Source organism: Sinocyclocheilus grahami, unplaced genomic scaffold (genome assembly GCF_001515645.1).
Source record: "Sinocyclocheilus grahami isolate Dianchi unplaced genomic scaffold, SAMN03320097.WGS_v1.1 scaffold54.1, whole genome shotgun sequence".
NCBI classification, from domain to species: domain Eukaryota; kingdom Metazoa; phylum Chordata; class Actinopteri; order Cypriniformes; family Cyprinidae; genus Sinocyclocheilus; species Sinocyclocheilus grahami.
Window position 1 is genome coordinate 5,842,436 of NW_015505233.1, and position 14,071 is coordinate 5,856,506.

General features: G+C 40.7%; 1 protein-coding gene across 1 annotated transcript in view; it reads left to right on the top strand.

Moving 5' to 3' along the window:
- Nucleotides 1–11,766, top strand: part of LOC107583560 (EH domain-binding protein 1-like) — a 124,001-nt gene extending 112,235 nt beyond the window's left edge. The window contains exons 18-21 of the mRNA XM_016269829.1: nucleotides 2,890–2,989; nucleotides 3,933–4,006; nucleotides 10,095–10,209; nucleotides 10,531–11,766. Coding sequence (XP_016125315.1) covers nucleotides 2,890–2,989; nucleotides 3,933–4,006; nucleotides 10,095–10,209; nucleotides 10,531–10,621 — 380 coding nt within the window. The 3' untranslated portion in view covers nucleotides 10,622–11,766. The remainder of the gene's footprint in view (nucleotides 1–2,889; nucleotides 2,990–3,932; nucleotides 4,007–10,094; nucleotides 10,210–10,530) is intronic.
- The last annotated feature ends 2,305 nt before the right edge of the window (nucleotides 11,767–14,071 follow it).

The following is a 14,071-nucleotide window of genomic DNA, read 5'->3' on the forward strand; positions in this document are numbered from 1 at the left end:
ATCTATATTGCTTATCAATTTGAGCCAGATTGAGACGCAGAGGATATTATTGAAGAGGATCGCGCAGAACCTGTGCAAGCACGGCTTTTAATGGTAGGCCTAAGATTTTTGTTTGTTGTCTCATACTTTTAGATACGCTGTTATTTGTAAATGATACTGCTTCTGTTAGCTTTTAATATACGGTTTTATTCTGATTAAAGCTTTAGTACAGTTTGGCAACTGCACGCACGTACATGTATAACGCTTCTCATAGCTATAGCATGTGAAAATAAGTGTATTCACTGAGCTGATAATCTGAATGAGAGAGAGAGAGATGCAGAGCATGTGCACAGCAGGGCGAGGCCAGGAACAGGATGAGAACGCTGCTTTAGAACAGTTTGAAACTTGTGAATCCATTAGAATCGTTAGAAGACAGAATCGCAATTCATATATGAATAGATTTTTACGTGCACCCCTAGTTTTCTCTTCCTCTTCTCTAAAGCAGCGCAGCATGGCCTCGCCCCCTTTGCTGCGTTTTCCCAGAGGCGGGTTTATGTAAAATTCTGGGTTCTTGACGTAACGGACCCGGGAAGTAACTCGTTGTAGTCCCTTACCAGTCGTTTTTGTAGACATTAAACTGCCAGAATTTTAAAAGACGATATCTCCGTTTGCATTGAACTTTGAGCTTCGTAACTTTGCAGATATTGTTTATGATCAAACAGCAACATTACATTACACACTAACTAACATTAAAAAAGTGAAATCGCAATCAACCACCCCTTTAAGTATTTGCTGTCAATTTTGATCAATTTATTGCATTCTTGCTGAATAAAAGTATTAAAGTAATTAATAAAAAGTATTAAAGTGCCCCTGGGTAATGAAAGGTTCATATTTTGGACAACAGGTTGACATGCATGCAAGGTCAAAAACACTTTAATTGTCTTATAATATGCACATTTATTTTTACCTTACTTGCTCAACGATTAATTTTTCCAAACCCCTCCTTTGTGTGACGCTAATCTGCGGGGATTGATCAGATTGGTCTCATTTTCATTTCATCTTGCCTGTAATGCCTGATAAAGAAGCGTTTATGATGCTTTGTGTACAGCATTACCGGGGAAACAGCTATTTTACCGCTCCAAAAGCGGCACCTAGTGGCAAAGAATGAATTTGCATTTTCATTCAGACCAACCAAAAAGACCAACAAGTGGAGGCAATATGCTAATGTTTCATGTTGATGACTTGTTTCAATGATTCAGAGTCGACTCTTTCTTTTGAGAGACAATAACTTTATACTGTACACGGGTGCACTTTCAGATTTAAAACTTTGCAGGATGTTTTCATCCACTTAGAGCTGTGTTACACACTGCATGAAAGGTAACTTTCAAAAATCCATAATAGGGGCACTTTTATTTCTTTAAACAAACAAACAAAAACATTGCATGTACATTGCACTCCAGATATTCAGTTACATTCACTCGTGAGTCATTGAATTTTAATAGCTAATTTTTATCATGAGAATTATAAGAGTAATTGAGTTTCTTAACTGTTACACATATGGCCTTTGAGCAATGGGCGGGCCCCACCTGTTGTTTCCAACTATGTAAGTTTGGTATCCGCACATGTAGGCCTCGGGCACAGGACATGTGCTTTTGGATGTACATCGGATCTGAAGCTCTGAGGCTTCACAAAGAACCAGAGTTGAGGCTTTAATCCCAGTCAGCGGAGGAAAGTAACCAGCCTGCTCTAATCCAGAGTCATCTGTTTTACTGACAATGGCAGTACCTTGTGAAGTGTCTAATATGTAGGTAGTGAACACACATCTGGATCGCTTCCTAACATGCGTGTCAGTCTGCGCTGTTGAGAAAAGCCTGTCAGATAATCTCATTTGATGCACGTTATACTCGTTGGAGGTGTGAGAAAAGTGCTTAATTTATCTGTGCCAGAGAAAGTCGGTTTAAAGTGGAGATTTGTTGTAACTAGCAGGAACTTGGCTAAATTGTCTAATTATTAGCTAGGTGTTTGAAGATAATATTTAGCATGTCAGTAATTAGTGGGAATTTGTGATGGCTAAACAAAAATAATTTTTGATTTAATCTCATGATTTCTAACCAGTGTTTAGAAACCAGAATGAAATGGTAAAATGTTGAGTTTTGTATTTTTTTAAAGATATTTTCAGATATTTTTTTTAATAATTTACTTTGTTTTAAGGTATTTGTGTTTTAATTTTATTTTTGAAAGCAGGCCTTCTAGCGCCCACTTGCCACCCACTGGAGGTCCCCAGAACTAGTTATCAAACCCCTGCACCACAGCAATGTTTTTTAATATGGCAATAATATTATAATAAGGTTTTACATGCTAAATTTTTTGTGTATGTGTGTCTCCAGGCAATAATAAAGAAGAGGAAGAGTCCATGATGCAGGAATGGTTTACATTGGTCAACAAGAAGAATGCTCTGATCCGCCGACAGAACCAGCTCTCTCTGCTGTGAGTTCATGTTTACCCTTTCTCTCTTTCTCCAGCCCTTACCAATGGAAGCGGTGGTCTCTGAGCACACACACCTATAATATGTTGAGACCCACACTTGAAATGATTTTCCCAGGAGACCTGAGCCCAGTCAGAAGGTCGGGCCCCTCATTCACTTCCACCCCTCCCCTGGTGGCCCTCCACCGTAAAGCGGACAAAACGGCATATCAGAACGGACGCGTCTGCAATAATGTGATTTCAAAGACTGTATTATTCCACCCATTATGAGAATTGGATCGACCAAAAAAAAAAAAAAAAAAAAAAAAAAATGGTCCCCAGACCTAGTTTAAAAAACCCTGCATCACATCAATGTTTTTTTAATATGATAAGAATGTTATAATAAAGTTTTACATGCTAAGGTTTTCTGTGTATGTGTGTCTTCAGGCAATAATAAGGAAGAGGAAGAATCCATGATGCAGGAATGGTTTACGCTTGTCAACAAGAAGAATGCTCTGATCCGCCGACAGAACCAGCTCTCTCTGCTGTGAGTTCATGTTTACCCTTTCTCTCTTTCTCCAGCCCTTACCAATGGAAGCGGTGGTCTCTGAGCACACACACCTATAATATGTTGAGACCCACACTTGAAATGATTTTCCCAGGAGACCTGAGCCCAGTCAGAAGGTCGGGCCCCTCATTCACTTCCACCCCTCCCCTGGTGGCCCTCCACCGTAAAGCGGACAAAACGGCATATCAGAACGGACGCGTCTGCAATAATGTGATTTCAAAGACTGTATTATTCCACCCATTATGAGAATTGGATCAACCAAAAAAAAAGAAGAATTGAAAAAATGACTTCATTCACCTAAAAGAGGAAGCCATTATGACAATAACCCACATATTTACCCTCTTTTTTAACTACTTTCGCAGTTATTTTTTGCCTCAAAAGATGATAATGTTCATTTTTTAAACCTTTCATCCTTTTCTTTAAAAGTGAGAGTGAGACGTACAGAAATCTGGGCGGCTGTTCATTCTGCATAAAGAGCGAGAGAGAGAGGAGAAGAAAGAGACAGAGTTTCAAAGCTCTCGCAAATGACAGATTGAAGTATTCTAATCACATTATATCACTGAAAAAGGGCTTTTTAAGTGCTCAATTAAAAGGGCCTTGATAATTTCTCTTTCTTTCATTTCTTTTTAGTCACCGAACAGGCTGTGAAGGACAAATTCTATTAGGGACAGAGTTAGCTCATTTCCAATACATTTGAAAGTGGCGAAATTTAATTTGCCGTGTGATACACCCCCCCCCATAAACCATCGTTTCACCGCTCTCTGCCCCCTCTGTTCCTGTTTGTGTATCGCTTATTTGCAGTAGATTAATGTGAGGTAGGGAAGGTGTTGGCGAGTTCACGAATCAATGTTTATTAAAGGTTTCTTTAAGTGTTTAATGATTTAGTAATTAACATATTGATGAACTTTTACAACTTGCCCAGGGAGAAGGAACACGATCTGGAGAGACGCTTTGAGCTGCTGAACCGAGAATTAAGGGCAATGCTGGCGATTGAAGGTAAGAGGGACTGAAAGAGGGATTTGGCGGTGAATTTGAGAGGTGCTCTGTGAAAGACAAAGATCCTCTCCTGCTTAATTAAACCTGCTCTTTGACACCTCAGACATGGCTCCACCCACCCATTCCTGATTTGATAGCACTGCCAATTCTTTTAGCTCCTTTTATTAATATAGATCTTACAAATTCACCCTTGGATTGGACACAATATATATGATTTACTCTCAAAACCGCAGGTATTACAGCCATAGTGCAGATGTCACTTCCACGTCAATATTAAATCTCTGTGATGTGCCTCGGGGACGTCAAAGAACGCACTCGCATTTATAAGCTTTTGGAGTGCGTGTTATACAGACTGGTAAGGAAAGTAAAAAAAATAAAGCCTATTGTGCGGTATCAAAGTTGTCTGGTTAAGTTTAATCCCTTTGACTGTGTCCTCTCTCGCAAAATGAACCTTTTACAATCAATGCAAATTGATTTTACAATTCGATGATGACCCTCTCACCCCTTGGCTAGCCATGGTAATTTCTTTCTGCACCTGATAAGCTAGCTGATCCATCATAAATCAATTCTAATTAGTTCGGAGAGGTTGACAGTGGACATGAATAGCCAAGCAGATAGCATAGATCCCCCGTATTGTGACGCTCCCTGAATTCGCCACACACTTTCTCACCTCCAGGGCTTCGCCGAGGCAGATCAACACGGTTCATCTCAATATTCTGACATGCTTCTGTCTTGTTTCTGAAAGATTTCTCCACGCTGAGAGCTGCCGTGATACTGAACGCTAAATGCTGAGCCCGATAGCTGGAATTTAAGCTAATAACGTTCAGATGTTGAAGTGCCTCAGCCTTGTGTCCACTTATCAGTGAACATGGAGTGAGTTCCAAATATTGGTCTGGATGTGCAAGGGTGACAGGGTCCATCCACGGCAGTGGTAATTCAGTCCCTGCTGCTTGTAACAACCCTATCAGTCCACACACTGCTACCTGTTGAATTATCACTCGCAGTTATTTTCTCTCTCTCTCACTTTATCTGCCTTGCTCCCTCTCTCTCTCTCTCTCTCTCTCTCTCTCTCTCTCTCTCTCTCTCTCTCTCCCCCCCCCCCCCCCCCACCCGCCCTTCAGAGTCAGGGTGTTTCTGAAGCGAGTCAGAGATAGTTCTGAGCTGCTGGTGAGGAGGTTCGTGCATCAGTTTCTTATTTGGAGCCCCGACAGGCTTTCGCGCCCAGCCAATGCAGACAGGTAATTGCTGATTTGCTTGGTCAGCTGATGACATTGGAAGTGTAGCGGCTGAGGCGTTCAGACAGGCACACACACACTCTTTCTTCTCTTTCTCTCTCTCTCTCTCTCTCTCTCTCTCTCTCTCTCTCTCTCTCTCTCTCTCTCTCTCTCTCTCTCTCTCCCCCATGAGGCACAGCACTTGGCATTCAGAGTCAGGGTGTTTCTGAAGCGAGTCAGAGATAGTTCTGAGCTGCTGGTGAGGAGGTTCGTGCATCAGTTTCTTATTTGGAGCCCCGACAGGCTTTCGCGCCCAGCCAATGCAGACAGGTAATTGCTGATTTGCTTGGTCAGCTGATGACATTGGAAGTGCAGCGGCTGAGGCGTTCAGACGGGCACACACACTTTCTCTCGTATCAGCGCACACTCTCTCGCTGATAGAGAAAAATACTCACTCTCCTCGACCCCACGGCTGTGCAGAGGAGAATCTACAGTCAATGTGACCTGGAGATGAGTAATATTGAAGCCTTGTATAGATGTCATGTTTGAGTAGCATTTAGAACATTTTACATGTCTTTTTTTTAACAAAATGTCAAGAACTATTTGACGTCTCCATTCTAAGTGTCCTCAATGTTTTGTTTTGTTTTGTTGACAGCAATTAAGGTGGCAAACAGGATGCAGAATTGAATTTCGCATTTACATTTGAATATAAAGTACAATTAAAATGAATTGGAATACATAAAACAAATTTTTAACTAGAAAGGCAAAGCTTATGAAGACAAACTTTGAATGTTAGTTCAGCAAAGCCTCGTTTCATTTATTTATTTTGACAGACAGACAGACAGACAGACAGACGGATAGATAGATAGATAGATAGATAGATAGATAGATAGATGTGTTCAGTTTTTTTAATTCAGTAAATTAATCTTCCCTTCATTCAAATTCAGATTCCATTTTTGCTTCCTGTGAGACGCCACACTTTTCAATTTTGAAAGGGAGCCAGTTAATCAAATCTGAATTAGCCCATTCCTGACTATCATGCCATATGTAACAACCTTTGTCAGTTGGATCAGTTTGCTCTTTTTTAAAATAAATATTAATACTGTAGATATCATTACTCACTGACTTAAATTCAGGTACACACTTGTTGCCTGTTGCATTACACACTATTAGATCTGAAGCCTGTGGACACCAGAAAGGGAAAGGAAATATTTCAGAAATTATAAAGGCAGGTTGAAAAGACGGGAAGGATTCGGTTAAAGGTGTAGAGCAAACAGGGTGAGTGTTAATGTCAGCTAAACGATAACCCCTTCAGTCTGCGCTCCGCTGTGGGGAGGCAAAGAAAAGTGGTGAGGCCTTCCACAATATGCCATGACTCCTATTTCTCTGCCTCTAAATTGATCCTTTTTGCCCTTTTTATCTGCCTGCCATGCACACACGCTTTCTCTCAAATTCGTCTTTTTTCCCCCTCCCCTCTCCCTATTTCTTTCTTTCCTCAAATGCGGTGCACTCCGGGGCGTTATATTTGAAAGTGGACGCTCCTTTTTGCCGAGGGATTTCTGCATAGGTCCCCCAGTTTTGTTGTTACGGTTTTATATGATAAGCTTTTTTATATGTTTAAAATCAATATGTAATCCTGTGCAAGGGCTTATCCCCCTACAACCCCATTTGTAAATCTATTTGAGCTTTGTTACATGTCTGGGCTGCCGTATTCCTCAGATTGATTGGGTGCAGTGTGAGAATCCTATCAAATGGCCGGCTTTGATGATGTTGCAAACTCTTTCAAGATTGCTAGTTGACTGGAACTGGAGATAAGGCGAGACAACACTTTCTCATTCTACACTATTCACTGAAATCTGTGTTCATTTCCATTTAGCCGTCACTTTCTGCATTTGACTCTCAGTGTCCACTTTTATATAACCGCACCTAATAGAGGTTTGTATTTGTGTAGTCGGCTGTGTTTCGTGCATTTAGAAATGACACCAGAATCTTTTCGCCTTTTTTTAATTATTTTTTTCAAACAATTTGGCTTTAATGTAAGTGATAATATTCTGTGGTAGGCATTAGTTAATATCACGGAAAATGTCCTGCAAAATTTTACTGAAATGATTTACAGGTTGTTTTTCCTCAGCATTTTAACCTTGTGTAGTTTTTTTATTTTTTTCATTTCTCAAAACCCAAATTAGTTACATCTCTCATATGCATGCACAAAAACAAGCTGCAGATTAGTGATTCAAATGTTTATTCAAAGACATTGTGTATTTGGTTTTGTCACTTTATTTGTATGTGATAAAGCAGATGGGAGATGTGGTTTGGGAATAGCGTGGTAAGAATCCTGGGACTGTTGTCCCGTCATCCTCCTTGTCATGGTTTTCCATGTTGGTCTTTGTCTCATTCCCAGCTGGCTTCTCTCCAGCTCCATCTTACGCCGGAGCTCCCAGCCTGCCCAGCACTCACCCAAATCTGCTGTAATAAGATCATGCATTTTTCCCTGGATTCCTCCAACACTACTTACTTTCTCTTATTTCCTCCGAAAAAAGTTTTAACCAAAAAAGCCCCTCCATTCGGTCCAAAAGTTTGCTTCATGTGTCCGTTCGCTAAAGCAAGTAGAGCGTGTGTGTGAAGTTTGTGTTTAGTGATCTTTCAGCAGAACTCTCAGAAGAAGCTCTGTGCCTCCTGAAGCTGCCGAGCAGGTTGCACTCTTGAATAAATTTTGCTGTGGAGGAGGGTCATGGGGATTTGAACCAGCGCATTCTTCTGTGGGTTGTGAGTGCTCACATGGTTACCACTGGTGTGCATTGTTAGGGTTATCTGAATAAGCACCAACCATGTGAGTTTTAACGTGATTGCCCAGGGCAATGAAGGAGAAGGAGGCAGCAGCTTCCGTTAGTGTTTTTTGGTGAGTCGCGATCGCTCGTTTACTCTGCCGTCTCCCTCTGCGTCCATATTCATTGTTTACCTTCTTAATGAGGGGGGCGGTGCTGCTCCCGCTTGATTGACAGCTGCATGCGGCCTCTGCCAGAGGTGCAGGGGAGGATCTGTGGCTTTTTGGCTGAGAATGCTGAAGGGGAACAGGAGGAGGAGGTAAAGAGTCGAGGGTTTTTTCTCTCTCTCTCTCTCTCTCTCTCTACCTCTTTGGGACATGCAGGAGAAGTTTTTGTTGGTTGTAGCCTTCCCTCCAGGCAGGTCTTTGTGAAGTAGGCATTGTCGTTTTTGACGGAGGGGTAGCAGAAATGACAGCGTGAATTAAAAAGGAGGGTCGTGAAAGACAGAGAACGTATGGAGAGCGATGCAGGATAAACAGTCCGGCCTGTAGGATGTTAAATGCAGTCAGCACTGTTGGGCGCACAGGAAACGACCGGCCCGTGTTGCATTGCTAACATAACAGAAAACTAAACTCCATATTTGTTTGTTTTTCACTAAATTGCTTTTTAAAGAACAACATCCCCCTTTTGCATTTTCCTTCCTGCAGCTTTTGTTCAAATTCGTTAAAGCTGAGACAAATCCTCTCAAATATTTAGCATTAGCCTCTCTGAAGCCTTATGTCAGAACACCAAAGACTTTAATTTAGCTGCTGGAGGCCAAATAACTTTCAAATATTGGAACTGTGTTCATTTTGCCACTGCGCTTCACTTCAAAGGCGCAGAGGTTAAACGAGAGCAAGGAGCAGGCCTTTTGGGACCAACGGCACTCTTGGGACCAACGGCGCTCTCAGCACCACACTGCAATTTCACTCAACCGCAGCAGAAATATTAATTTTTTTAATGAAGTACATTTATTTTAAGGATAGACTTTTCAGACGGTTGAATGTGCATTTGTCTCTTTTTTCGGTCTCTCTATAACAAGAGAATTTGATTTTTGTGTGCGTGTTTTTGGGAGTCTGTGTGCATGAGGGACCGCTAATAAAGCAGTGTAAAGACACTAGTACAGTCTGTTCTTACAGCGGGCTGAAGAATAGGCCCGGTAAGATAACTTCCCCTTGGCTGTGAGCAGGGCCCTAATCTGCACTGGTATCAGTAAGGCCTGATCTCGTCTGCCTGGCTGATATTTCAGACCCGTTGTTGGCAGTGGGACAGGAGCGGGTCACCTCACAGAGACCTTCGCTATAGTCACACACCTTTTAAACATTCAGTTTATGTCATTTGTTTTCAAAAACCACATATGGAATAAAACCTTTAAGTGCTTTTTTCCAGATTACGGAACTCTGTGTTAAATGTAGTAAAAATCTGAATTATATTGTATTTATGGACAGATTTTTTGCAATTTGGTCTTAGAAATGGAGTCAATGCGTCTCTTTGGGAGTCGTTTTGAGGCATCTGAAAACAGTTGGTGTATTCAATATACTGTCCTTGCATTCACTCGCGTTATCAGATCCTTTCTGTCTGAATTCCACCGTGTGGCTGCTCTCCATACCTGGTACAACTTCACAAGAACTCCACAACAGTATGGCTACATTTTCTGAATATTTTATCATGGGACAGTGATGTCTTTCTCACTAAAAGCCAGTATATGATGACATTTATGTCTTTTAAAGGGATAATTCAACCAAAAATGACATTCTGTCATCATTTCCACACGCTCATCATTTCCAAACCCGTATAACTTTGTTTCTTCTGTAGAACACAAAATTTTGAAAGTCAGTGGTGTCTAAAACAACTTTGGAGCCCAATGGGTTTCATTGTATGGACACACACAAAAAAATTTATAATAATATATTGATAATTTGGAATGACATGAGGGTGAGTAAATGATGAAAGAACTGTCGTTTTTGGATGTCTTGTTTCCTGGATTATGTGGGAAGGTGCTCTAAGGTGATTAATGATCAGTCTGAGCTTTTCTCTAACTTTCTTCCATGTTTCCTTTCCACGTTCCAGACTGGCAGAAGACAGAGGCGCAAAAGCGCCGAGAGCAGCTGCTGCTGGATGAGCTGGTCATACTGGTCAACAAACGTGATGCGCTGGTCCGAGACCTAGACGCCCAGGAGAAAGAGTAAGTCCTCCAGCCGCAAGGCATTGTGGGATTGTCGGAGCCAGGATTAGTCCTCCAGGCCCTATAGCGTGGTTCAGAGAGGGTTTTAAAGGCCAAAGTTTGCAGTCACCAGTGTTCTCTTTGCCACCAAGTGTGTTTAGGTGTTTTGTGGGGGGGATGGAGTCGGCAGAGAGGCCTTGTGAATATTTCAAGAGCCAAAATGACTCTGAAGTACAGGTCATAGGTGGTGGAGGTGCAGGTGGCATTCTCCTGTGTCCCTGTCCGTGACCTTTGATCCTGTGTGTCCTGTGTGTGTGTGTGTGTGTGTGTGTGTGTCGGCAGGGCTGAGGAGGAAGACGAGCACCTGGAGAGAACCCTGGAACAGAACAAAGGCAAGATGGCAAAGAAAGAGGAGAAGTGCGTTCTTCAGTGACGGTCAAAAAAGGAGCAAGATGACATACACTACAAAATCTTGAAATGTATTTGTGTCATAGAGACCACAGCATACACCTTATCATTGTTGTTTTAAATCTTCATATGTAGATCTTTTTGTTATCACTAAGGGCTTAAGAACTGCTGAATGCCCCGAGATGCATCCTGTTTTATTAATACCTGAGATTTATTATTTAACATACACAAATACAAAAACTTTATTATTATTATCATTAGGTTTGGTTTGTTGGATTTCACAAACAAGGTACTTAAGGAACTAATATTTGAGGAGATGCAAAGCTGTACAATTTCAAAAACTTTGACTAAATGGTTATATCCATTATAATACAGATTAATCTGAACACTAAGGCATTCACAGCCTTCCGAATGTGTTTCTCTTTCTTACAGGAAATTATTACTCAAAGTTTCGGTACAGCATTTAACCTGGGACATTTTTTTTATTTGTGAATAGGATTGGGTTTCAAAATCATATCACATTTCAGTTTTAAGAAAATCTTATCAACATGTTCTTCTCTCACAAGTGCTGAAATGTTTTAATTACTTAACTTTCTTAGTGTAGAATATTTGAGAAGGGGGACTTGTTGCGTTTAAAATATATTTAGTGTTTTTTTATGTTTAATATGTTTACCAAACATGTTAGAGCTTGCTTTAGTGAGAGGAGTGAAATACTGCGAGTGCATATAAAAAATAAACGGTCATGTTGTACATTTCATTTTACTGTTGGAGGCTTAAAAAAGCTTGAAAAAAAAATTTATTTTCAGAAGCAGTCACGATCAGTGTAATTTATTACCATTTGCTTTTATTAAAGTTTGAGACGTTTTTAAAGTAACCATCTTCACAATCCTGTACATTTGCTCAAGGACTTCAATATTTATTGTATAGTTTAGAAGGGGGGCTTTTCTTGTCTGCATATTTCAGTTTCAGGTCTTTATTGTATGAGCATCACCTGTTTATTTATTCCACTATAAATATCACTGTTCAATAAAATCCAAATGATTTCATACTCGAATTAAACACTTCGTGTGGGTTTGGTTACTAATGGATTTGGCCTTGTGCCCCTACAGCAAATGTTGTGTGCCATTTTTTTTAAGCTGATACTGAATGAACCTAGAATTAAAAATGTTTTAAACACATTTCATTACGTCGTTTATGTTCTGTTCTTTTTTTATTTATATTGTCCTGTCATTATTACATAGATTTGCCTGTCTTTGTTATTTTTGGCCTACTGATTTAATAATCACTTGATTTAATGATGTTTTCTGAAGTTCTGACTGGACTGACGTTTCAGACAATCGTTTCTTTAAATAAAACCTTATGGAGTCGCACTATGACGAAACGCTACAGACTTAATTTTTTTCAATTCATAAAACAATTTACAGGCACTCAAGAGGGACTGCGAAAATTCCCTTGCGTTTTATGGTTATTTCTAAATGAATGTATGCGTTTTGTTTTGTTTGAGGTCGTTCCTCAGAGGGAGATTAAGGCAGAATCACTCTGCCCAAAGCATCTGTTTTCCCTCAGACACTTCATTCTCAGCCAAACAGCCATCACCGCAGCCTCCATTTAACGAGCAAAATAAGTTTTGACAGCTGACGTCCTCCCTTAGTCCTTCTAATACTTTCACATTCATTTACTGACGGTTGGGTCCGAGTGTACCTCCGTTTCCCCCCGGGCGTTTTGTTTGTTATTTTTATTTTGCAGTTATCACAGATGACTGTAATCTTCTGAATAGGAGACACTTATTGGCGCTCACAAACCATTACACAGCGGCGGAGAGGACGTTTGTTTGTTGCCTTTACTAATCGGAGAGTTTGAGCCTGCGAGTCGCTTCAAACGCATGTCATAATTTTATGCATTAGACCTGTGGCGAGGTCCGTGTAATCCCGATGAGACGGTAGCGTGGTGTTCATATCTAAATGACCGCTTTGAACTGTTTTGCAGTCCATTCAGATGCCTAATTTAATACAAGATGTGTTTCTATACATCTGATTTGTCCCAGTAAAACGTGGGATGGAATATTAATATTTAACTTTTGGAATGGGCTACGTTTAAAGAAACTGTTTTTATTGCACTTTTTACGAATATCTGTTCAAAGCGCTTAAACTTCGTGTTTGTTTTGTTTTTTTTGTAAAAAAATAAATGAATAAATATATAAATTCTATTTCATGATGAAAATGTCATGAATTTGTGCTTTCTTATATTATATTAGAACTCATTTAATGTTCTGTTTCATCTACGCAACTATCAGAAAGTTTAGATACCTCTGACATTTTCTCTGCATTTCACACACACACACAAATATAAAGATTGAAACCAAATTAAACACGTCCTCTGGCTCGTTCTAGTTCACAGATGCAGTGGCATTGTCCAAATGCACAATTAATTCCCTTACCTGATTGTTGTCCGTTTTGCCAACTATTGTTTTCAGGCTCAAACCAACAGTGTACGTTTAGTGAAAAAAACGAATCTGAAAAAGCTTTTAAGAATAGGTATTCTTATAGAGGCAAAAAAGAGCTCTCCAAAAGTAGGCTATAGAGCATCTCGGCGCGAGTCCCACAGCGCGTTCTGTGGATCCAGCTGCTTTGAAGTCCACGGCCTGACTTCAGGTGTTGAGCTGTTGGGCTTCACGAAGCCCCTCGACCGCCGAAAATCCTTTCCTCGTCCTAAAATACACCGGGGGAATCGGTACCGAGCCTTCTGTACGAGCTTCAGTATCGTATTTTATGCATCGTCGTTTTAATAAGGACCGACAACATCGCCGACCCTCTCCCATCCTGCCGGCTAAAGAAACCAAACTTTTCCCCCTCCTCTTCTCGCCTCCTCTAATCCCGAGATTTACGAGCTCAGCATTTAGAAAATTCGACTGCAATTTGGGATTAGACAAAATACTCTTATTACAAAAGCTTCTTGCAACCTGATAACTTGATACTTGTTCTGGGTTTATCACGGGGTCTTAGCAACATCAGGGCCGAGAGAATAAATAGCAAACGGACAAAATGCAGGAGTTGTATATTTCTATCGTGTGCGTGTTTGAGGATCACATTTTATTGTTGTTATTATCCGTGGAAATAGTTTAAGGGCAGGTGGAATCTGTCTTTTTGGGGGGCCTGGGGCCAACACTTGTGCTTCGAACAGGCTGTATAAACATTTAATATGCGCATTCCCTGTCACCGTACTTCTAAGCAGTATCCAATAACTTTCCATTTAGTTTTTCCGCGTCTATTGACGGCTTACAGCAGCATCTCTGTTACTCCCAAGAGTAGCCTACTTTTGTCGATGATTTTGTTGATCTATAGAAGAAGGTGTAAAGCCGCCCGGTCTTTGATTGGATGCCTCATATAGCCTAGGCTAGTAAAAATGTAATTTCGTTGCTCCGGCGGTCACTTGCTTTGAACATTAGGTCGCTTTCAGCTCAGGCCTCAATTAGAAT